At 33.4% G+C, this 25,742-nt stretch overlaps 1 protein-coding gene across 1 annotated transcript; it reads right to left on the reverse strand.

Annotated features, from left to right (window-relative positions):
* Positions 1 to 1,221: 1,221 nt before the first annotated feature.
* Positions 1,222 to 24,525, reverse strand: LOC108911983 (fatty acid synthase-like). Its single transcript, XM_018717082.1, has 30 exons — positions 24,379 to 24,525; positions 21,818 to 21,937; positions 21,530 to 21,700; positions 20,015 to 20,219; positions 19,531 to 19,734; positions 19,173 to 19,453; positions 18,897 to 19,039; positions 16,338 to 16,479; positions 16,063 to 16,279; positions 15,522 to 15,719; positions 15,115 to 15,415; positions 14,577 to 14,721; positions 14,275 to 14,524; positions 13,981 to 14,216; positions 12,198 to 12,561; positions 11,765 to 12,031; positions 11,108 to 11,507; positions 9,797 to 10,411; positions 9,585 to 9,715; positions 7,913 to 8,069; positions 7,695 to 7,860; positions 6,619 to 7,099; positions 5,465 to 5,620; positions 5,108 to 5,359; positions 4,896 to 5,049; positions 4,527 to 4,731; positions 3,112 to 3,262; positions 2,743 to 3,052; positions 2,432 to 2,689; positions 1,222 to 1,717 (listed from the first exon to the last, which is right to left on the reverse strand). The coding sequence occupies exons 2-30, from the start codon at positions 21,927 to 21,929 to the stop codon at positions 1,358 to 1,360; spliced, it is 7,032 nt and encodes a 2,343-aa protein (XP_018572598.1). The 5' UTR covers positions 21,930 to 21,937; positions 24,379 to 24,525; the 3' UTR covers positions 1,222 to 1,357.
* Between the last annotated feature and the right edge of the window lie 1,217 nt (positions 24,526 to 25,742).

Here is a 25,742-nt window from a genome sequence, read left to right on the forward strand (position 1 = left end):
TTTTAATTTTTGGAGATTTTGGAATTTTGATATGATTTTGATTTTACGTATTTGTTATTCACCGTCGTAGGTATGTATTTTCGTTGCAGCTATCAGGAGAATTAGATGTACATATGTTATAAATACACAACATAAAATTATGTGTAATACCTATATTGAAATAATAAAACTGAAAATAGATATATTTTAAGAGTCATGGTTTCTTATTTGTTTACCAAAATAAATAGTCTAAGAGCCAGATAGGGTTCCGTGGCCAATCAGAGTGCCACGGCTGCAAACTTATTTGTAAGTATTTTGATCTCTTGAATCCAAAACACTTGGTCGCAATAAAGCCTGAAAGTGGTCAGTTTAATTGTTATTAACAAATCAAATGATTAAATGGCTGTAAGAAGTTTATTTTTATAGCTAGTACAATTTTTTATACGTTAATAGTTACTTTTTCTCATAACCTACATATATATTTTTGAAAATTAAAAAAAGATTAACTTTAACCAAAGTTATTGCAAATATCTTACATTTTCCGTCTCCGCGCGCACCAATTTTACCATATCTCTAGTTCTATTGGACGGATTGAGACGCACGATATCTCATTTTAAAGCTAGGACATTATTTTACAAGATAGGTAAGTTACATTTATTTATTTAAAAATTAATGGCATCTTAGAAAATTGTGAAATTTAGGTAGGTAAATCCATATACCTTAGATAGTAAGTATATGGGTAAATCAATACCGCCATGTTCTAAAGAAGTAAATTAGTGACGAGTTAAAAAAATGTTATTTGTAACCACCGTTGAACGACCGTACCGTTTTTTTACTTTGGTGTAAGTATGTTTTGAAGTTATAAGGGAAGTTATTATATATAATTTAAATCGATACTTTCTAGAAAATGTTATGCTCTAAAAGACAAATTTTGTCTAGGGTGTATGCAACTAACTATGCACCGCAGGTCTTTATTTTTTGTCTTTATTTACAGAACTGAACAATATAATCATTATAGGTATGTGGACATGTTGAATTGAGAACAACAAAAGAAAATACGAATTCAAGAAAGAATATATTGGAGAAAACAATACACACTCGCTTGACAGTGACTGCTTTCATATTTGTTCGCCTCGATTTGTCCGCATTCTGTCTGACTACCCAATCCACCTCTTATTTGACCGAGCATTAATGGTAAAAAAGTTTGCCGGCCCCTGCTGTATATTGTTAATAATACAAAAATGACTGGACTCTTTCCATTTATTTTTACGTATAATACAATGACAAATATTTTAAAAAATTATTCAAACGTAAGTACTATATTTAACGAATTTGTACATACACTTAATAAATTTAAATGCTAAACTAAACAAATTACTTAAGCAGCATCGGTAATTGGAGGCAGACATTCATTTATCGTTGCCGCTACTATTTCATTTTCTAAAATAGTAACATGATTGCCATTCACAGTTAACACTTCTATGGGTGTCTCAAAATACTCTGATAACCCATAATCCTCGGGAAGGCCGGTCACAATGGCTTGGCTGGGTTTGAGTAGTTTCACCCTAGATTTCAGCTTCGTATACGAGGGAGTGTAAGTCATCAGTGCTTTGGCCCTGGTGTAGATTCTGTTGGCGACTAGTCTTTGATAGTTTGCTTCATGGGTGGTATTATGTTTTATTATTTCAATCCCCAAGTCTACCCTATCGTCCCACGTATCACATTTAAAGATTTTTTCCTAGAAAATTTTAGAACTTAGTCGACAAATTTATACGGACAGATATAGTCAAATTATGTGACCAGTATTTTAGGAGTAAAGTGCAAGTTATACATGTAAGATAGTTAAAGCAAGTTACTAAATCAAGTAGCTAAAAGTCACGCTCTCTACCGCACTCCACAGCACTAGAGGCACGTGCAGTGATAATGACATCATCGACAACGCATGCGTGACCTACCACTCTACTCCCACCACTGTACTGTGCGACAAAATGTTTGTAAGTATTAGGTATGACCAGCTACAAAAGCCACTACCGAATGTGCCTTAGAAAATTTGTAGTTTTACCATGTAGTAAACCTCGTCCCAAATAAAAGCACGTTTGACACTAGCAATGAATAGATTGCGGAAGAGAAACCGAAATTAAAAAGGACGATATGTCATAAGGATTTAATTTTGCAACAAATCTGGTATCTTCAGTGTTTTAAGATTTCACTGAACTTCTTATTGTCCTATTTTGATAAAATATTTAGTTTGAACGCATATAAGTTTATTCCATTAAATTTGTAAACGACCGTAGAAATTTTGATATAAAGGTGTTAAGGACTTAGTTTTGTTCAGGACCTTTAATAGAATTTTAATACAAAACTAATATTTTACTATATGTGAACTTTTGCAGAAAAGCTTTTCAATAATCAATATCAATACGAAAATTCAGAATTTAAGAAATTATGTCACCTTATGTTTTCCAACTTCTTCGATGGTCATATAGAAAGACAGAAGATGACACAGGACGGCTGTTTCGAAGATCCTATCGGTTTCTATTTCTAAGTTTAACAACATCTGTTTCTGAAGTAAGGGTGATCCGTCAATAATTATTATGGTAGCATGGTAGCCACGAGACTCTAAAATACTGACAACTTCCAATGCTACTATTGCTCCAAATGAATAAGCAACTAAAATAAATTCATTGCTGCACAAACACTTATCCAATGTCTGAAAAAAAAGTTATACTTTCTGAGAAGAAACACAAAAATTAAATAACATACCGTCATTACGGATTCAGCCATTTCTTTAATAGTACTCTGATTATCGTCCAGGTTTAGTTGCACACCAATCGCATGAGCATTCAACTCCTTGGTGAGATCTTGGTAGACGTCGATGACGCCGTCTATCCCTGGAAATAGGAACACTGTGGGAGCCTCAGAATCTCGAGAAATCTTGGAAATCATTTCCACATAAGGCAGTGAACTCTGCATCTCATTGCCTATCGTACGGATTACCATCTCAATTCCAAAATGTGCTACATTTTCATTACCATCTTGTTCTCCTAACTTCTCATTTTGCATCTCACGCAACCTGAAAAATAACAGAAAAAAGCAGTGGCAGAGGAAATATGACATTTGTTAACATTTTACTTAGCCAAAGTCATCGTCCTGATATCTTTGGCGGTCAGGAACACTTCGAAATCCCTTTCTAAAACTTGTTTGATTTCGACGGCTGTTATCGAATCCATACCGAGTTCGGCCAGGGTCGAGTGTAAACTCACTGATTTGGAATCATTTAGACCTATACCATTTATATTTGTTAGAAGTAACTACTAAAAGCAATAAATAAGTATCGTATTTTTAGGCAGGCAAAGAGAAAAAACAACAACAAACGATGAGTTCAGTGTAATAATATTTAGTATGTAATAAATGAAGCAGAACTACCAACTAATTAACTTTGTGCTAAGGCAACAGATGGATATCCCTTACGTCACGTTCGGTGTAAATGGACATGGATTGTAAAAAAAATCATAAAGCTGTGGCAAAATATATATAAAGCCATACTAACGAGCAAGTTATAGAATGCACAGTTTAAAGGCTGGTGACAAACAGATAAAGATATTAGCGGTACTGGCCTGCAGAAATTAAGGTGATCATATTTTGATAAGGAAGCTTGGTCCAATTCTATTGTTTAGGGGACAATTTCTAGACCCAAATATCGAACTGTAATTTCTTTTTGCAAAACACTATGTATCATCATGCACTCCATTTTACGACTATTGAGAATAAACGTAAAAATTAAATTTTCAGTTATTGTCTTTCCGTTATCAATTGAAGAACCAAGAAGATGACAGTATGTACCAGGTTTGGTCGCTGACGCAGCAACTCGGCATTGAAATATTTGAAAAACTTGTTCCCATATTTATTTAGTCATACCCATATACAGGTCTGGTCGAACTAAACGTGAATGTGGTAGAAATGTACGAATATATGCCCAGTTGAAGAATGCGAGCGCGGGGAAACGAAATATAAATACAGTTGCACTGGGCTACTGGGCAATAAATCTCAGCCGCTGACAAGTGGTCGACAAATTGCCCAGCAGTGCAATGCAGCAATGCGGAATTTGGAGTGAATCAGGTAATTTTAATTAATTATAGGCACCTTCTATTAATCACTGATATTACAATTGCGACAGGGAGAAATAATATTATTACAGCATGGCATTTTGGAGACCTTTTGAAACGGAACAAAACGAAATTTACCATCAGTATAATAAAATTGTTTGAGGACATAAATAATTGAAATATGTTGTTGGCCAAATGAACATATAATAGAAATTTTCTACACATTATATACAAATTATTATAATTTTTTACCTATAGCAGAAAACTTTTTTAGGGACGCCTATGAAAGTCATTACATTTTATTGCCAAGCGTTTTTGTACATGTTCCACTGACCTCGGAAAGACTATAACATTATTTGTATCTAGTGTACACAAAAATGTTACTTGCTTGCACAAAAATTCGAAGGTTGATAATTAAACAAATTGGATTTAACCAGTTACCTAGAATGTTGATAACAGCATCTACTATGTTATCCGCAGAATTAATTCCTCGTTTTTCTGCTACTACTATGCTGGATACGATTGCAGCATCTTTTTGTCTAAGTAAGACATCCAACACTTGGAGACAGTTTGAAATTCGCTGTTGCAATGTGCCACTTATCTCAATTTCCGTGTCGTCTTCAAGCATTTCAGCAACCAGTCCAACCTAAAGATATATACAGGATGTAACTGTAAGTGGGGGTCAGGTTATTATATGTAATAGTACGTGTTCCACAAAATACTTACATTGGATAGAAATGTTTAAATTTGTCTGTTACATCATATTGTTAGGAATTTTTTTACAGTTCCCGATACATTTGCACTACATACCTCTCCGACTGCTCCCCATTCGATGGCTAATGCAGGATAACCTGCTGCCCTTCTGGCTTCACAAATTCTTTCCATAACCGAATTTGACATACCGTAGTTAGTTTGTCCGGCATTACCTCTTCCACATGATACCGAAGAAAATACAACAAATTCGCTACAAAATAAACAAATAAACAGATTTGATATTCACATTATAAATTTGTTATTCAAACCTTAAGTCGGGACATAATTTTCTTGTCAGTTCATCCAAATAATTGGTGGCGTTAGCTTTAGGCCCAAAAGATGTGTCAAAATTTTCCACTGTTTGATTTTCAAAAAGTCCGTCAGCTAGGACTACAGCTAAATTGAAGATGGCATCGATACGACCTAACTCGAAAGATTCTTCTAGGAGCTCTCGGCATCCTTTCCTTGTTGTTATGGGAGCGGTCGATATTTTTATGAGGACCCCGTACGACTTCCATATGCTATGTAAAAAATAAAACAATTTGAATTAGATTCAAAATTTTGGGAATGAAGCAAAATAACCTGATTATTTAAATAATAATTTGATTTGGAAATTGTATCCTTACTTTATTCTATAGTTTTGATATCCAGTGGATACTCCCTTCCTAGAGGTTAACACCACCCTTTTTGCTCCTCTAAGAATCAACCAGTCGGTTAGTTCTAAACCGAAACCGCCCAAACCACCGGCAACTATGTAAACTTTATCAGGATCACAGAAATATCTGAAATGAAAACAAAAACATTAAATCAGTTGATAAATGTTGGTTGCAATAAGTGTATATACCTAATAAAAATATGAAATCCTAGATAGGGTGTCCCAGAAATAAGTGCACGCATTTAACTCATCAAAAGAAACAACTTATGTTTATGATTTTTTTCAAAAACCTGTTAGCTTTTCAAGATACTTTTTAAAATTTTTTTCTCTTCTTGTTTAATGATAATTTTGTAATGATCTACTGATAACTGTTTTTATTTGAATTATTGTAACACTAAGTAACTTAGGTACACAATTGTAATGCAATAATTATTATTATGAGTGGACTGTAAATGCATGCAAAGTTGATAAAGAAAGAGATTTGTCTCTTTGCAGAGCTAAGCAATTCAGCCTTCTTACCGAGACAGTGCACCATTGCACTGAAACATTGCCAGAGATGAATGACATTAATATATGTTTATAAAATAATAAAATGACAGAACAGCAGCACAAGTCGAAATGCTTAGATGAGTTAGTAATAAATAAAAGTATTTCTTTAATTCAGCTCATTAGTGCTATTTTAATGAGCACAAATACCTTACAAAAATGTGAATTTTCAAAAAAAAAAACGTCGACCCCTTTGAAGATCTTAGGAACAGCAATCCCTATAAGTGACATCAATAACAGTTTTGGTTTGAGATGAAAAATATCACTTACATATTAACAAAACTGTGAGAAAATTCTTACGTTCGCAAAACAATGTTCCAGGACGAAACTATTTTTCCAATATATTTGTGCTGCTAGTTCCTTATTAATGAAGTAAAAAATGTAAAATATTACATAAAATATCAAATTTGAATGGAAATATTTGTAAAAATAGTTAATTACCTTCTATTGTATATAATAAATTCATCATAAAACTAATTTATACATAAACCAGTAGTTGCTAATTTGAAATTTAAAATTTTAGGGCACACATCAGGACCAAAAAAAAAAACAAAAATTTTCCTTATTTCATTCGCTAACCTTGCAAGTCCGGAGAACTTCGTAACGGAAGGTCGCTTGACTAATTCATTCTCGGGCTTGCGAAGCTGAATCAGTACTTTTCCCATGTGCTTGCCAGTGGCCATAAACCTAAAGGCCTGTTCTACTTCATCACATTTAAATACTGTTCTGTTGAGTGGTTTGATGGCACCATACCTGAGGCACTCCCTGAATGTTTCCAAGGCTTTTTGCTGTACATACGGAGGACTGTTGAACAGTAGATCCAACATCACTCCCTGGAAACTGAGTTCTTTCTCGAAGAGCAACATGTTAAGATGGTGGTTGTTAGCCATGTCAAATTTGCCGATTTCTATAAACCTGCCACCTTTGGTGAGACATCTAATAGATGCGACCAGTTTTTCCTCTGCTAAAGAATTCAATACTAAGTCCACGCCACGGCCGTTTGTTTCAACGGAGATCCACTGTTCAAATGATTCATCGTGAGAATTGCCGATGTGGTGATCTTTAAAATATTTAATGTAACTACCAAGTGTTCCATTTAGAACTTCTAAGTTAGATATAGAAACGAAAGAGATATCTAAGTTCTGTAAAAAGAGATGAAGAGTATACATAAATGTTTTTGATTAATAAATGATATTACTATTCATAGCGGTATAAATGGCGCACCAAACAAAATATACATATTCATTCACATGCAAGAAGGTTAACTTCTTAGCAACTATTTTATTGTAATACCTATATACGATTATTAAAAAACTAATGCTTTTCGAGGTATGTGAATTTGTAAGTAAAAAACAAAAGTTATTACATCACAGGTGCTTTGGAACTTTTGCTATATCAACTTCCATAATTACCGTTACTAATCTACATTATTTGAAATATTTTTTATAACTTAGAAAAAGGAAAATCGCTCTCCAATAGTAGTAAATATTCTTTGATTTGCGGCACCATTTACATTACTATGCAAACTAATATATTTATAAGACAAACTTATACATCTCTTTACGCTTTCAAAATATAGGGCTGGGGGTTTCAAATGTAAAACCCTGTACATGATTAATTATGTTTAAAAATTGTATAAGTATCGGTAGTAGTACCTTTGAGTTGTGGGAAAGTTTTTTTAAGGAAGTCACGTTTTTCTTTAGTACCAACGGTGGTAAACACTTTGCATCCATAATACAGGGCAATTCTTATCGCAGCCTGTCCAATTCCTCCTGTACCGGAATGAATTAGGATGCTGTCACCTTTCATAATTTGTCCGCGCTGAAAATTTATTTAAGTTAAAATTTTGATTTTTTTTCGCATAAAACCTTACTATGATTAAGGCATAAATCACAGTGCCGTAGACTACTGGAACTGTGGCTGCTTCTTCGAAACTCCAAGAGTCAGGAATCGGAAACATCATATAAAGATCATCTAATATTAGAGAGGATAGTGCTCCATAAGGTATCATACCCATAATACGATTTCCTCTGTAGACATAAAACAGAAATCATTTTTGAATAGTTTCCACATCTAACCATCTAACGTCAAACATCATGTGTACAGTGATTTATTTTTTTTTGAGTTAAACTTTAAGAATGGGTAAATGATCAAAAACATAATGATGTCTTTACCAATAAACCATTCTGTAAAATATCAACTAAAACATATTTGAGAAAAAGTATTATTTTAAGAAAAGAAACTTTAACACACAGTATCTTACAAAGTAAATATTTTTCAAATATTTTATATACAGGGAGTAACTTTAAATGGGGGTCAAAACTGTTTTTTTTAATCTTATTTTTGTGATTTTCAAACCCTGCCGCTGAATAGGTTACTGTTACTCCACATAGCCTAGAGCGCATATTCTTTTGAGAGCTACGTATGCACTGTAGTCAAATCTCATCTTTCTCAATTCGTGTAGATGGTATTTCTTAATATCACACAAAAGTTTAACAATGGAAACACACAAACACACCGTACGATCATTAAACACTAAATTAAATAAAAACATCTTTTGGAATATAGTTCTTTAATATTGAGTGCAACTTAACTTTCCAGTCGTCAACATTTTGATAGCTTACGAATGCAAATTCACCACATAAGGTTTTAAAGGAAATTTTATTTTAGGCCTGTGATAATTTTTTTTCAACCAATCATGGCACTATGGGCCAAGCGATTTGAAATCTTGGCCAAAATTCGAAATATCCAACGATTGGTCTTTAAAGTCTTACTTGGGGGCTTTCGAGGTCGCTGATTACGAATTTATGGTCAAAATTACAAAATTCAAAATGGCGAATTCAATATGGCGGCGAAAAATTAGGTACGTTGACAGATTTGACTATAAATGTTTACTCGGGTGGTTTTCGAGGCCACAAATTATGAATGTCTCTACTTTCAGAAATTCATAGTTGTAGTTATAGTCGTATTAAAAAAATTAATTTATTATTGCATTAAAACGCCTGCGATTTGCCCACAATAATGGTAGTTTTCAAGGTCTTCAGCGTGCACAATGACGTGGTAAGTGGTGCCTCCAAAAATCCTGCATCCATTATAGCTATCAAAATATATAAATATTTATTTTCTAAATTTACATTTGCATTCACTTATAAAAAAGGTATATATCAATATTACACGAATTTGTGCACATTTTACCATTCACGCATTTTATTAAAGTTCAACATTGTTATCCACCAGAAATCGTGGATTTTACATACTACTATTTATGTTTGTTGGAGATGTTTTGAATAAGTAAGTATTTATAACTTAGAATCAATGAACGACCTTATACTTCTACATTTCTTACCATTTACATAATCCAATATCAATCTATATACCATTTACCCTAATGCAATTATATTCAAATTCATTAACTTAACTCGGATAAGCCAGTATTCTTCGTTAATTCTTTACCGAACATTCCAATTGAAAAATAAATTTTAATAAATTAATCACAATACTTCCAGATAAGTAAGTGCCGTAAAAAACAAAAGGATTTTATTTACTTTTTGTCCCTGCCCGAAAATTCGAATCCTTGAATGCATTCTTGAGCCAAACGATTCTGCGTCACCACATCCACGGTGATTTTCCCAGTGGTAGTCATGACATCTCTAAAATTCAGCGCACAGTAATACACCTGCAATAAACTTTCCATGATACTTATTCATATTATTCTTATTATTATTTATGAATCTTGTTCCTCATAAACTCCACTTACGTGTACCAGTTTTTGCTCTGGTTTGTCCTTCATGTCGTGTCGGAGGGGCCCCTCTATCCACTTCAGACTCGTTAAGTCCCCTCTTGTCATGATATTTACAAAACAGTGCTCGCTCTCCACTATACTCTGGTTGTCCAACAGGAGATGTCTGTAGGTGCCCCATTGTCCTTCCTTGTAGACATTTATGGCCATTTGTTTCTTTAACTGACTTAAATGGAACGAGGATTGCAGACTAAATGGTTCCCCTTCATCTACCATGAACACACACCTGACGTTCTTACTGGGAGGCTCTCTTCTCAAACAATTGGTCAGGCCCAAAATTCCACTGGTGGGTTCGTTTTCCACGTATAGGACTATATCTTCATTTTTCTCCTTGATGACAGAGTTTTGCACTTCCGGTAACCAAGAGAAGTTCCCCAGGGAGTTCACATTGACGTGTTTAGATTTTTTTGTTTTGGACAGCTTCCGGAGAAGAAAGAGGGTCTCGTCCACCGTTCGGTGTACTGTGAAAACAGAAATATCTGGACCCACATCTTTGGAGGTGTCAAATTTGTGGGATTCCCTGGTTAGAATGAATCCACTCTCTGTTAGCACAGCACAAGCCTCTTTTAAAACCTAAAATAAAAAAAGTCGTTCATTGTTTTTTCATTGACAAACTTAAATAAAAAGTGGTTTTGGTAAAATTTTTATAAACCGATTTCAACGTTTTCTGATAGGGCGTACACAAGGAATAAACGTAGGTTTTAATTTATTTGAGAAACTGTCAGGGGTTCCCCTAGGGTTCTGCTATTTTATTTATTATCTTTAAGGATAATGTGAGGTTTTGTCAATATTTATCGACAATGTAAACGTTTTAAAATTATCAAATCTGATTTTCGCAACATTTATTACAAGATAATATCCTTCTTTCTGATAATATTAAGAGATTTTAAATAAGGTAAAATAACAAACTTTTATCAGAAGAATACAGAATACAGGTGGTTTACACTGATGAGATAATTTATTGCTAAGTAATTATTAAAAATGTTGATCTTATTGCATTTATACTTATTTGACAGACATCTTTAATCCTTTTTATTAGTTTTTACTTGTTCTAATGACCATTGCAGGGAGCAAAAATCTTGACCTGCTTTGTGCTTATTTACTTTTGTTAGCGTGAGACACTTCTTGTAATAGACAAACTATGTTTATATTTATTCAAAGTTCCTTTTTGATGTAACATTAAAAATTATAAATGACTGAGATTCTGCTTTATTTAATATACAATTGAGTAAATGAATAAATTTCGAATAATTAAATAAATATACATACGTCAGGCCTGTTCAGTATATTCGAAGCTATCACGAGCAAACAGTCCGTTTCGCTTGTCAGTTTCTTGTCCTCTACTTCAATATCTATATCCTCCATTGGAGTTTTGCTCAGTATCTTGAGGAATGGTTGGATCAAGGGCTGGTCCTCAAGGGCCGACTTGATGATAGGTGATAAAGGAACAATGTCTTTTCTGGTAAACTCGTCGATAAGTTCCACAGCCTTGACTTTATACAAGAGGGCGTTTTCTAAGATTATTTGGGTGTTCACTCTTATAGACTGGTGTAAATCCAGCACTGTGAAGTTAGGTACAAATTTGTAGGTCTCCAGTACTGGAATGCCTAGTATTTTTCTTTTTGGAATTGAGGTCGCTATTAAGCCCCAAATATTTATTCCACCGCATCTAAAAGTAAGCCAAATGTTTTACATATATAGCCATTTTCCATTTGTTAGTTAACTCAAAAATGGATTGATTAGAAATTAGAGAGGTGCGCCAAAATAGAGAACACTTAAAGAACAACTATGTAACACAAACTATACATGCCATTTTGTCACCAACAATCCTAAGTAGCTTCGTTAAGTTCAGCAAATCACTAGACGATCGACTATGCATACTGACATAATGGTTCTATAGTTATATCACTTTATTTATTATTTTACCTTATTGTTCCAGTTTCCATATCGTTCAAGACAGGTAAAATGGGAGATTTCTGTCCCTTCATCAATTCGGTGTTTACCATCTCCAAATGGACTTTAGCCAGTATAGTTAACTTAGAAATGTACGTTGGCACGTACAATAACCTACTGTCATATTTCAGGATCTTCAATTGCAGCATGTTGTCCATGAATGTCACCCAGTTATCGTTCCATTTTATGTGAGCGTTCGACGTTGAGATATCATAATCCTCAATTGCTCGAAAATCTCCCCTAAAAAGTTAAAAAAATCAAATCGGCTAACTCACATTAAAAATCTTAAACTATACAAGAAGTGGAAAGAGATCTATTATTTAAAACAATTTCCGTAAAAAGGATTCCTTGAATAATTATTTGAGAATATGATAAGAGTTTAATACTTATTACTTTATTGACATACTTATATGAATATCCTCGTAGTCTCAGCTCCTTGTAAACATCCTTTGTTTTGAGTTTGAGGTTTGAGGATTGCGTGACGAAGGAATAATGGTACTGACGTAAATCTTCAGTATCCGCCTTAGTTCCCAACAATGAAATTTTTCCAGTCACCACTGGAGCATCTCCTTCAACAACTTCAAAGTTGCCGCTCCCTTTGTTGATATTAACATACAGTGTGATGTGACCTTTCTTAGGCAATGTCGTCGCTCTTATGAATTTGCAGTTTTCAAAACACACTTGCATCACACTAATTGGTACATTGTTCATAATTGAAAATGTTTCCCATACTACATACAAATACCCCATCGCGGGAAATAAATTTCTGCCTGGAACATACAGAATCATAAGATTCATTCATAACAAAAATAATCAAAAGTAATTATTTGACAACGGCTGTGTACAGCGAATGGTCGGATCATTCAAAGTCGTTCAGTGAGGCACTGGATGACAGTATCATTGGATACAGCACTTCCTTAATACATATTGTAGTGATATAAGGTTTGAGAGGTATATCTTTAATAAGAAAAAAATGGTTAAAAGAGTCTAAAGGGTTTAGTGTTAGCATACTCTTTTGGCCATTTACTTCTTATTACTACAGGTAGATGTCAGTGGCGGCTTGTGACATTGAGAATAGGTGAAACATATTTATTGACTGACTAAAAAAAAACTTGTGGACTTCTGCGAACATTAACGCACACCGTACATGTATGTTCCAAAGAAGCTTTGTGGTTACGAGAACCTCGAGTGACGTTTCCAAAATTGTTAAATCTCTTCTTATTCCACACGCCCAACTTTACACCCACAAATAAACACGGCATACAGAAAAGTTTTTTTAAATGAACACTTTCACACAACCACTTATACTCCGAATACCTTTCATTCCGAAACTTTCGAACGTACACGTTGTCTTTTGACTGCCCCCTTTTTCCATATCGAGAGAATAAGGCATAGGTCTCTCGCAATTTAAAATATCCTTTTTGTCCTCAATTTTCCATCTGGAAAATGGTGTTTCCAATAAAATACATACTGGATCATACATAGGAAACATTTCTACAATTATTATCCAATACAAATATTAAAAAAGAACCGTTATAATCGTGCACTGGGCGACACATATCGTATAAACTGTTAAAGGCAGGCGATGGGCTATGCCCCTTCAATTTCTGCGTGACTCGTTTCCCCATGCCGTAGTTTAATCACGTATTGTCCGCCTTGTTGCCATGACAACCACCGTAAACAACACTATTCTGTTTATTTCTGCATATTAAACAAACAAACACAATACATTTTTCAATATAGAATTATACCTAAATTATAAAATTTATATAAAATTAAAAATAATTTTAAATTGCACAACCAAACGGAAATTTTAGGTGAAGCGGTGCATCACTTGCTTCACCTAATGAGCGGCCACTGGTAGATGTATCAAACCTTATATCATTGAGATTCTGAGAAAGCGTTTTATCCAAACATGTAAAAATTTAAAGAAAACAGCTTTAATAAATATATCCGAAATGCAACATTCAATTGTTTTAATAATTACTGTTTTGAAATTTGATGAAAGTTTCCTACAACTTTGGTTTAGAAAATAATTTGTCTATCCTCTCAGAAAATACGAAAAACCCTTTAAAAGTGCTGAAATTGGTACTCCTGTATGTTTTTGCAATGCCTATTTCCAAAAAAGTTCTATGAAAATTCTTATGTAGCATTTTCCAGCTTAAATAATTTTGCATAGTTATACTTACCATCAATAACATGACCCTTAATGTACCTCCATTTGTGATCGTCCATTTGAATTTTAATTGACCTGCCTCCATGCGTAGCCTGACTGGCCACCTCGATATTATACTCAGGAATACATTTTGTTTTGCGGTGATTCCACTTTATAAAGGGAGAGACCATCTGAGTTCCTCTGCTCACGGGAAACTGTACAGAGGGATACAGTTTACTTACTTGAGGATTATAACCAAGTTCATACAAGCTGCAACACATATAACATATAGTTTTCAATTGTAAGGAATGATAATTGAATTTTCTACCTTCCAATTCCTTTAAAGAATTCCACTAAATAATTTTTAGCTCCTTGGCAGAATGGAGAGATGATCTGATCTTCTTCTAATTCATAAGATGGACCATCACCCATTTTTAAGATAATTGAGTCTGGGCTTAGTGTATCAATATTTTGAAACACATTAAATATGGCACTTATAACATGTTTTAACCATTTTTTATCTTTGCTGCCTTTAGACGACTTCAAGTCTTTCAAAACTCTAACTAATAAATCATCTTCTGCAAGATATAGATTTAGTGAGCTTTTTAATAATCGTTTGAGATAACTTACTTATTGTGGTTAAATTTTTGTTCTTTAAAAAGGTTCTAAGGTGTTTTAAAGTTGTTTCACTTCCAATTTGGATAACATTGGAAACTTGGTTGTCATTTGTTGTGTTACCATTTGGGATATAGTCGCCGTTTATTGCCTTGATTTCCTTTTAAGAACATGATTTATATTTATAAACAATATAATTTGTATAATATATTAAATTGTGGAAAGTGATATATGAAGTGAAAGTAATAATATATAAATTAATTAATTTCCAATAAAATGTTACAGGCGTTGTCCTTGTTAACACAAAATATAGACAAGCAGTTAACCTTAGGAATAAAAATACTAAATCCCTGTTCGGTTGATTGAAATATATTTCAGTCAACGCCTGGTCATAATCTAAATAAGGATGACGGGAATTATATAAGAGAAGACATCATTCCTAAGTTTGACTGGTTGTCTTATTATATTTTAAATAGACAGAGATATTATAATATTAAATTCTGTAGTGACAACGCTGCCAATTGAATTTTATGTAAACGGTGTAGATATCTACCTGTTTATTATTATTATTATTTTCCACTATTTCATTTATGTTATTTAAGGCTTTATTTATGGAGAAAGCATAATCAATCGTCTCTTCCAGTGATAGCAATTCTTCGTAATAAGCAGAGAGCAGTTCCCCAAACGAACATTCCAGTTTATCAGTTGCCTTAATTTCTAGCAAATTTAATACATCTATTACACCAATTTGAACAACAACACTTCCTAACAAATCACCTACGTCTTTATTTGGAGATTTTTTGAGCAGGATATCAAAAATATTCACCTGCTTGCTCACAAGGACTTTTTGTATCCTACAAAGTGAATTTCTGTTGTAATGCTGCCACTATATTTTTTCATATATTTCTATATTGACTAATATTGGTTGACGTATGTATGTATATATATTTTTTTCTTTACCTTTGAATAGATGTAGAAAACATGGGAAGAGACATTAAGTCACAACCGACATTGTACCAATTATTTAATTCTTCAAAAGCAAAATAAAATGGTCGTGGACTCTTAGGAAATTCCTTAACAAATTTTATCGACCTTGCAGTTTCACCCAGATTCGATGTCAAGGTGTAACCTCTGTACATATGATTTTCAACATTTTTTCTGCAAAATATAATTTTTGGAATTAGATTGTTATATTTTAAATAGAGTAGGTACAAGGTGTTAGAAAATTTGGAGATTTATTTGTAATGGGAAGTTGATTTAGATAAACGAAGCCGAATTTCTAAAAATTTACTGAAATATTTCTAACCAATCTTTACTGTGATAAGTCATATGATGTGATATTCCCTCTCAACTTAACTTTTTTTGTTAAATAATAGTATTTATTTAATTTTTTTGCTTCATACGTAATTTAACAAGATCGGGTTATCCTTAAAAAAACAATTACCAAATTTATAAACACATTGTACAAATATGTCCTTAGCTTCAGCTTCAACAGACTCACCTGAAACCAGTATGCAATAATTTCACATATCCAGCATCTAGCACATTATTACACAATACAGAATCAAGTAAAGTAATGACGGCTTGTTCTGTTCTTCCACTTACGCATACCAACCTAGGCAGCTCATCTTTAGGAGTACTAAACTTTACTTTGGTTTTGGGATGCCACCGCAGCAGAAGGTGACAGTTACCACCACCAAACCCAAAGCTGTTAATACCTATATACAGTAAATTTGAATTATGCCGTAACAAATGCAATGTATTAGTTAATAATACCTATTAATCCCAGGTCATCTTTGAAGGGTGTCTTTTCCGTAACCACTTCCATCCGTCCTTCCACTAGGCCTTTTATTTCAGATCTTGGTTTGTTGTAATGGATATTAGGAGGGATGAAGCCAGATTCCATGCCAATAATACACTGAGGAAATATGAGAATATTTTATTTTACGAATGAAATTTTGTATTATAGGTTCTGTGTACTTTTTTGCATAGGAATTTAATGAAATGAAAAATTTAAAATACGTCGTTGCTTAAAGTGATTAATTAGAAAAGATCCCAGTAATTGTTTTTTTTTGCTTTAGCTACTTTTATCTCCTTCGCTTCTCTATGTCGCGTATCATGTAAATGTCCTATGAAAGTTAAATTATATTTATTTTTATGCTGGAGACACAAAACCCTATAAGCAGAGTATAACTGTTTAATGTCAAATATGTTAGATTCTTTGTATAACTCCTCAGTAGAGTATACTCTAGGTTTGTTGTAGATAATTTTGATGAAATGTTTTTGTACTATTTCTAGTTGTTTTATGTAACAGTTATAAATTCCACCTCACCCTGCTATTCCATACTGAATATGCGATTCAACTAAGGAATGATATATTGTTTTTAACTCGTTCAAATGCAATAAACTTTTTAGTCGTTTAAAAATAAAAAGTATGGACCTTATAATCTTTTTACTACTTTATTTACATGAACATTCCATAAGATGCTTGTCAATTTCTATACCTAGGTAAGTTATGTTATCTGCTTTACTTATTGTAAATTCTTTTTCTCCCATTTCAATTTTTATGTCATCTTCCAAGACATATTTGCTACTATTTTTGCAGATGAACGGTAGGTACTTCGTTTTTTCAAAGTTGGGAGGTTGATGGTAAGATACATTTCATCAAACCATGTTTTAATCTATTTCAGATCATTTTTAACAACATTTTGAATCTCTTGCCACGTGCTTCCTGTGTAGACTATCACTATAAGTATTGGGCCCAGGACCGTGCCCTGTGGTACTCCACATTCTACTATTTTAAGCGCGCCTATGTCTGTATCAACTTTAACAAACGGTTCTCTATTTACCAAATAGTTTTTAATAAGCCGTAAAGCTACACTCCTAAAACCAAGATCCTCGACCGTTTCTATCAGTTTTTTATGACTAACAGTGTCGAAAGCCTTCGCTAGGTCAAGAAATACTGCTAAAACAGTTTTGTTCATATCAAACGCCTTATATGTATATACCACTCGTCAAATAGACAATTGCATCTTCCGTTGACATTTTTTCTTTAAAGCCGAATTGTTTCTTTGATAAAAAGTTATGTTTTTCTAAATATGAAAGAATTCTTGTTTTAATAAGTCTTTCCGCAATTTTACTTAATGATGAAATAAGAGATACAGGTCTCTATAGGTCTCTATAATATCTCGATTATGGAAATATCCCGATTACTAACAAAAATTAAATATCTATCTTCATCTTCATCTTTTACTGGTTGCCTAAGTGTTTCTAAAAACTATAAGTAATTTCTACTAATACATTGACCAATTTTATCAGTTTTCCCGTATGAGGCCCTGCTCCGTGTCTAGTCTCTGTACAAATACAAAACAAAACAACCGACTTTTTCGGAACAGCTGACATCTACCGGTCAGTATTCCAAATAATACAATAGACATTATAGTTGGTGTAGAGCGTGTTGCATTGTATTATTTAGAATACTGACCGGTAGATGTCAGCTGTTCCGAAAGTCGGTTGTTTTATACAGGGAGACTAGACAAGGAGCAGGAACTAATGCGGGAAAATTGACAAAATTTGTCAATGTAATAGTAGAAATTACTTATTGTTTTTACCGCTACGGTCGCTAGTGTCCCTTGTATACCGACATATTTTCATTATTTATTGATTTATTTATCTGATTCAAAGTAGCCTACATTAATTATTTTAACATTTTTAACACATCACAAAAACGGCATGATTGATTTTTAATTCAAACTGTCGCTATCTTTATCTCTCCTCCACTATTTCAGTGCAAATGGGATACTAGCGCCCTCTAGTTTGGTAAGATATTTATTTACATGAAGTTCGTGCTCCTTGTGTAGTCTCCGTGGTTTTATAGTTCGACTACTAACCTGTAGAGGTCAGAGCCTCTTTGAAATAAAATTTTAATTTTTTGTAGTTTCAAAACAAATCGGCGACATCTAGTGGAACAATTTTATTATGTTCTAATCATTGACCGGTAGAGGTAAGTGGTCTCGAAGTAAAATCCCGAGTTTTAAAACAAACTGTAAGACATCTTGTGGAAGAATTCTAAACTCTCCACAATAGGGAAAGCGCAAAGATGCTCAAACGCCATTATTCCATGGCTAGAAATTGGCCTCAATGATTTGGGATCAAGGGGGATTATCCCTCTATATCCTGCATCCCTCTTTATCCTGCAATCCCTCTTACATACATCTAATAAAATATTATTGATTTAATCTCCTTTGAGATTTTTTATTTTGTATTGGTTTTATGGATGTTAAAATAGTAAAAACATACTCTGGAAATACATATAAAAATAAAATTTTTACAAACCTTTATTATAGAACAAACTCCCGAAGCCGGTTCAGAATGACCAATATTGGACTTTACGGAACCGATCAACAACTGTTTTGTTCTTTTTTTGGTAAAAACGTCGTCGATAGCCGAACATTCTTCTGGGTCGCCAACAAACGTACCTAAAAATAAGATAAGTTTTATCGTCTATTTTTTCTGTAATTTGCATCATAAAGAAAGGAGCAAATGAATAAAATTATAGGAAAGTTTAAGGGCTTTCTAAGAGATTAGTACAACCTTGCAACCCTTTATTACCTGTCCCGTGGGCCTCCAGGAAGCTGAGACTGTATCTATCCACCCCGCACTCATCATAGAAGTCATTCAAGAGATCTCTCTGAGCGTTTTTGGAGGGAAAAGTTATGCCTTGCTCCTTATATCCGTCGCAGTTAGTCTTGATGTAAATCACTTCGCAGTATATTCGTTTGGCGTCCTTGGCCCTCTGCAAAAGCAATACTCCCACGGCTTCAGACCTAGCATAGCCGTCACCTTGTGCGTCGAAGGCTTTGCAGGAGCCGTTCTTACTTAATACTCCCAATCTAAAAAAAAATAAGATTATCATTAGTGTTAAAAAGACGATCGTCTCGACTGCACCTGTCACAATTATTATATTTACCTTGCAAACTGCAGGGATACAAAGGGGTGACAGCACATGTTCGTCCCGGCAACGATTGCATTGTCAATTTCTCCCAACCGAAGGGCGCGAAAAGCTTGTTCAAACGCATAAAGCGAACTACTGCATGCGGTGTCGCATGTATAGGATGGCCCTTTTATCTTTAGGAGGTAACTGAGTCGATGCGCTGCCATGGATCTTTCTGATCTGTATACACATATCGATCATAGGAATATACAACAAATTACGGTTATCGACAGACACATTGATTTTGGACGATCTAATAGAATTGCATAAATGTTTTCAGTTCTGTTTAAACAGCATTGTACCACTTTAAATCAACTCAAAACTATTATAAGACATTATTTTTTTGAAAACGGACTGTACACCCCTTTCGGGCCTACTCCTAAATAATTAGGTACGCAGTGACGTCCAAAATCCCTGTTTAAAAATCGCTCAACAATATAATTATATTTTATTCTGTTACCCCGTCATCGCGTATGTTTCTGGACCCCTGTTGTCGAAAAACCACGTCTTGTCGTTCTCGCTGAAGCAGACGCCGACGAATACACCCGTCCTTGTGTTTTGTAGGTCGGAGGGATGGAGACCGGCGTCGAAGATCGCCTCTATCGTTTTTTCATGAAGCTGTGCGATCATCGGGTCCAGTGATTGTGACTGCCTTTCGTGGACCCCTACAAAGAGAAAGAAATGGGCGCCATTAACACAGAATCACGAGGGGCAATTTTAAAATATCAAAATATATAATCTTCTGTCAAGTCCAAAGTTCAATAATAATTAAAATATAAATATGAGGTAATCTTGCCTTAGGAATTCCTTAGAATTGCAAGAGAATGTAAATTCTTTTATCCACGACTATTGTATAATGTACCCATTATACGTCTGTTTGCTCGACCTTAATAATACCCATTAATCACGGCAGTGATTAATGAGTCATTAATCACTACTGTCAGATGCTTCCTTAATTTAGCTATAATATTATATTGTTCTGCTACAAACAATCCGTTTTTAAAATTTTATCGTGTAAACCACTAAATATTTTCAATTCAGTGCTGTACATATAAAAAAAAAATTAAAAAAGTGAATTTTCCTAGACCGGATTCGAACCCGGGACCCGCGGTTGGAAGGGAAAGAGCATCTACACTGAGCCATCAGCGACTTCATTTGTGCGAGTCGTATATCTGTTTCTTAACATACCATGTTTTTCGAAACATTTCAAAAAAACTTCAACAAAAATATTTAGTAGTCGTGGATAAAGTATAGTATTCTACTCCCGTATAATGGCTATTATCCACTCGGTGATTTAGGCCACTCGCCTGCGGCTCGTGGCCGTAAACTTCACCTCGTGAATAATACCCATCATTATACGCTCGTTGAATAATATACTATTATATTTTTTTTAATTACGTTTGATATGCTCGGTTTCTTTACTTACATGTAGTGGGGTACAAAATTAAATTTCTGTAAATATGTCTCTTTTTTTCTTCACGTCATGTGAAATCAAAGTACGGACCTGGAACGTACTATTTATTCTGAGACCTTCCAATAAAACATACTTTTTGTCAGGTGTTTTTTTTTCGTAGATCATATTTATTTATCGTCGTGAATGCAGTCAAACGTTATCGGTGAAATTTACGTACACCCTGTATATGCGTGCCCATTAAACAGTAGATGAGTGTGTTAGTGAGTGAATGACGTAATAAGTATACAAAAAAAAATAGATATTTTTAGAGTAACTTTTAACTTTTTTTTTCTTTAATACATTTAGAAAATAGGTATTAACTGTTGTATTAAGTGATAGCTCTGCATCTTCTGTTGTACCTTTAGTTAACTATTACGGGACTTCTGCTCCCCTTGCCTCTTCCTTCCTGAACGGCGCTCATGACGACAATAATAATTGATTATGAACTTCATTACCAAAGAAATTCATGAATTATTTCACGAAGACGTTGATAATTTCGAGTTGGTAACATAGCACACTCACCAAAAAATCCAGGGTCGTACTTCTCCAGATTTGGAATCGTGCCCGAACATGTGGGTATTTCCGGGTGGATTATATCCCACCTCCTGTTTGGCAACACCATGTTCACTTTGTTGAACAAATTTTCTTTAAATTCAAGAACGTTATCTGAATTTGGAAAAGTTCCGGACATACCTAAACCGACAAACAGTTATTACTTTGGAGCAACTACAATTCTTAAGCTATACTGAAGAAAGGAGTTGAGAACTAAGAAGTTGTTTGACATTTTTAAAATTTTTATTAATCGCATACCCGATATTACGATTTCCTCTCCTGGCACAATATTTGTCATAGCCTTTCCCCCTAGTAAGCCATAATTTGTCCCAGTTTCTTCTTTATTCGTAAAGTTGTTTTCCTCCTCCATTTTTATTCCTAGACACAAAATGATTTCATGTAAAAATTTGGTACATGATTTGGGTTTATTAGTGGTCTTCTTTGACTACGATTTAAAGTTAATTGAAGCACTACAAGGTGTTCATTGGGGATGACTCGCCCCTCAAATTATTCATAACTTTTTTTTCATTGACCGAATTGAAAATTAGTAATATTAATTCAAAGCAGATTTAATTTTAAATTTTTTTTACTCTTGTTAAATTTTAAAAAAACTGGTTTTCTAGAAAAACCGTATTAACTGACACAAGATTTTAACAATGTTCATTAGAAAATAATCAAAAAGTTTATTTTAATACTTCTCCTTTTTTAAGTGTGTAAACACTTTTTGTATATTATTTTAATTCCATTTAAATAAAAGAGAATCAATTATAAGCAGCGTGTTTGCGTTTGCTAAATATTCAGAAGTTAAAATGTTTTAATAATAAGTTGGGCTATTGTTTGCTATCAATTTGATTGCAAATATATTCATCAAACTTGAAAATTAAGTGCAAAAATGATGAAATATTATGTACAATGCGTTGTATTAAATTCAATATTACCTAAATCTTCAAATTGGATTTATATTTTATTGTTTATAGTAGGTATATAAAATCTTGAAATTCTGACCATTTATTTTTAGTGACTTGTATATAATTTTACAATACATTTTACAATACAGGGTGTCCGGAAAGGTTATGTCAAAAATGAAGCGGTGTACAGGGTATCTCAAAAAATCTATCCGGGAATGTGGTATTTAAATAAGCCGTTACTGCCCTGCTAAAATGGGGTGGTCCACCATCGGGCATAAGCTACATGTTATTTCAACTTTCACTTTTTGTTATAATTGATGGTTTTCCCTGCAAAGTGAAAAAGCTGTTTTCCTCACTTATTTGTTTAAATAGAAAAGTCAGCTAATAAAATTTTTTGACTCACGAGATGAGAGATGTCTTGTATTATATTCCTTTAGACAATTTTACAATAATCTCGCGGATAAAAATTTTTTCGAGTAAAAATTTTATTTGCTTGGCCTAATAGTAGTACATACTGACGATAGTAATAAAATTCGGGTTCTCATAGCTATTCATGCATGTTTTGTTATTTTTAAGGTACAAACGTTCTTGACACCTAACTTTAAACGTTAGTCTAAATGGGATAAAATAGTTATTTATGCAACAAGTGCAAAAAGTAAGTGTTTATTGCACGCGACGTGAATTTGTCCAACGAGGCCATTAGGCCGAGTTTGACAACACGTCGAGTGCAATAAACACTTTTTGCACGAGTTGCATACTAGCTATTTATGATATAAGTGTTAAAAGTAAGATTTTATTTTGTGAGTGAAGATGATTAAAAAACGAGCGTAGCGAGTTTTTTAACTTCACGAACAAAATAAAATCACTTTTAACACGTATATCATACACTATTTTTTCTACAAAACAATCGGAAGAACTTTAAACTCAATAAAAATAAGAAATCAAAAAATACCACACAGATCGCAGTGTTTATGAACCAAAATTTTTGTAGCAACCAGTGCTGTTGTTAGTTACGGAAAAAAATTAAATAAACTTTGATTTACTTTTAACACTAGTGTTAAAAGTAACTTACTTTTAACACGCGCGTCAAAAAATGACATTTTTAACATCAAAAATGACAATTAAAAAGCCCACTTTTAACAGTTTTGTAGAACAAATATTTCTTCTACGTTCATGAAAAAAAAATGTTTTATTTAGGTGTAGAAAAATAAAAAAAGCACCACTCTTTAAAACGATTATAACTTTTTTCATATAGTTTTCTTGATTTGCTAGGTAATAAGTTTAATGACGCTGTATTTGCTATTTCACTAACTTCTGGTGGGGTCCCAACAAATTCTTCTTCATCGCTATTATCTATTTTTCCAATATCACTCATTTTTAAACTTTGTTTAAATGTCAAAATTAATTTTTGACTGACATTTCTAGAACTGCAGAGTTGCATTATCCAAATCATAGTAGTCGTGATCGCGTATGTTTGAGGCATTTACGTTTGTGTTTATAAATTGTAATCATATGGCATTTTATAAAAAAATGCATTTTCTAGTAATTTCGTAATTTAGTACATAATAAATATGATTGATAATAAAATAAAATCCGCATTTCTTTGAAATATATTACAATCTCACAGAAAAAGGACTAAATATTTCGCTCATTTGAATGTTTATGTTTGTCTTGATCACAAACCGCTGTACTATAATGACAGATGAGTGCAATAAATATTTATTGCACTAGTGCAATAAAGATCCACTTTTTCTAGTAAATATAGTTCAATAAAGTTGTGTTTATTGCATGAACGTAGACAAATAAAATAATAGAGTCAAAATAATGTAAGCTTGTGATGGACTAGAACTGAGTTTCCGTCTTAAAATGGAGAAAATACTAATAAAATTAACCAATGTTCTAAATACTCACTGTTACAAATGGATAAGAAACAATGTAATTATAAAACCCACAACTACCGAAATATACAATATTTAACCACTTTAAGCAAGAAAAATTAAATCCACACTCCAACAAGTAAAACTATTTGAAAGCACCGTATTTAATTAACAATTTAATGTATTACTACCCTATTTATAAGTTTCCTGTTTATTGGTATTTATATCGGTTGCGATTCTTAACCTTTCGATACACTGTGCGCCAAGAAAATGTGAAGTAAAGCCAACACGTTGCGATATTACGAACAAGCAGAAACTGGTTACAAAAGATAATAAATGAAAAAAATCTAAGCTTTTACAAATTCACTACTGGAGATGTCGCCATTGTAGAACGGCGAAACGTTTGGAAGCGACCAGTTACTGAGGCCACTGTAGAGGAGTACTATTATCTGTGAAATGGTTTCGTTCGTAGCTGCCTTAGAACTAACAACAAGGTATAAATATCAGGACAGACTTAGGGCCAGTTTCTTCATTGTCGAGTAAATTTAACTGTCAGTTAAATATGTATAAGTCTGTTACTTTCCTATGCACATGTGTTTTATGAGACATATATAGATTTAACTGGAAGATACATTTATCAGGAGGTGAAAAAACCCGACATTAGAAGTTCTAACAGCGAGTCCGCCCCCACAGAGCCTATACCGAGAACAACAAGGGAAGGTCAAATATTCCTAACTAAGCTTAAGGAAACACGCTACCTACCTTTTACTGATAGTGTAGAGAATGTGATAAACCAGGCTTCGTTTAATAATAATATTGATTTTTCACATAATTTCGATGTTTTTATAATATTTTCTCTATTAACTGACTGTTTCATTGCTAACTGACATGTTAGCAATTGTCTTGGATTTTTCCAAAACTGAATATTGCCAACAAATATCAAGAAGGCAATACCATTCCTAACTGGTATCAGAGATTAATCCAGGATTTGAGAAAAAATAATATATACAGTGCAGTTCAATTCTTATAGATGCTGTTGGTTTTATATATTCATATCTCACCAACAGGCAACATTTCATCCATAGTAATACAACATATTTAGGCGTTAATGCAGGAGTACCACAAGAATCAGTTCTTGGGCCGGTTTTCTTCTTTATTGATGTCAACGCATTACCCTGTTGTGTGAATGATTCAGTTTTTATTCAATTCGCCAATGATACTACATTAACCGCAATAGAAAAGGTCCGTCAAATTGAACTAACGATGCAGAAATAATCAATTAAATTTAAATTCTATTAAGACAGAAATTGCAATATTTAGCCTAAGGAATGCCAAATATATTCCAAATCCTGACTCAATCTATTGTATTGTCACAATGAGTACATATAATAAAAAACC

Source organism: Anoplophora glabripennis, unplaced genomic scaffold, assembly GCF_000390285.2.
Source record: "Anoplophora glabripennis isolate ALB-LARVAE unplaced genomic scaffold, Agla_2.0 scaffold6, whole genome shotgun sequence".
Lineage (NCBI taxonomy): Eukaryota > Metazoa > Arthropoda > Insecta > Coleoptera > Cerambycidae > Anoplophora > Anoplophora glabripennis.

Coding starts and splice junctions, on each gene's coding strand:
- LOC108911983 (XM_018717082.1), bottom strand. CDS start 21,929: ATGGAGGAGGAAAACAACTTTACGAATAAAGAAGAAACTGGGACAAAT. Junction 14,217..14,274: donor TTCTTTAAAGGAATTGGAAG/GTAGAAAATTCA, acceptor TATGTGTTGCAG/CTTGTATGAACTTGGTTATA. Junction 3,263..4,526: donor TGCTGTTATCAACATTCTAG/GTAACTGGTTAA, acceptor TAAATGGTATAG/GTCTAAATGATTCCAAATCA.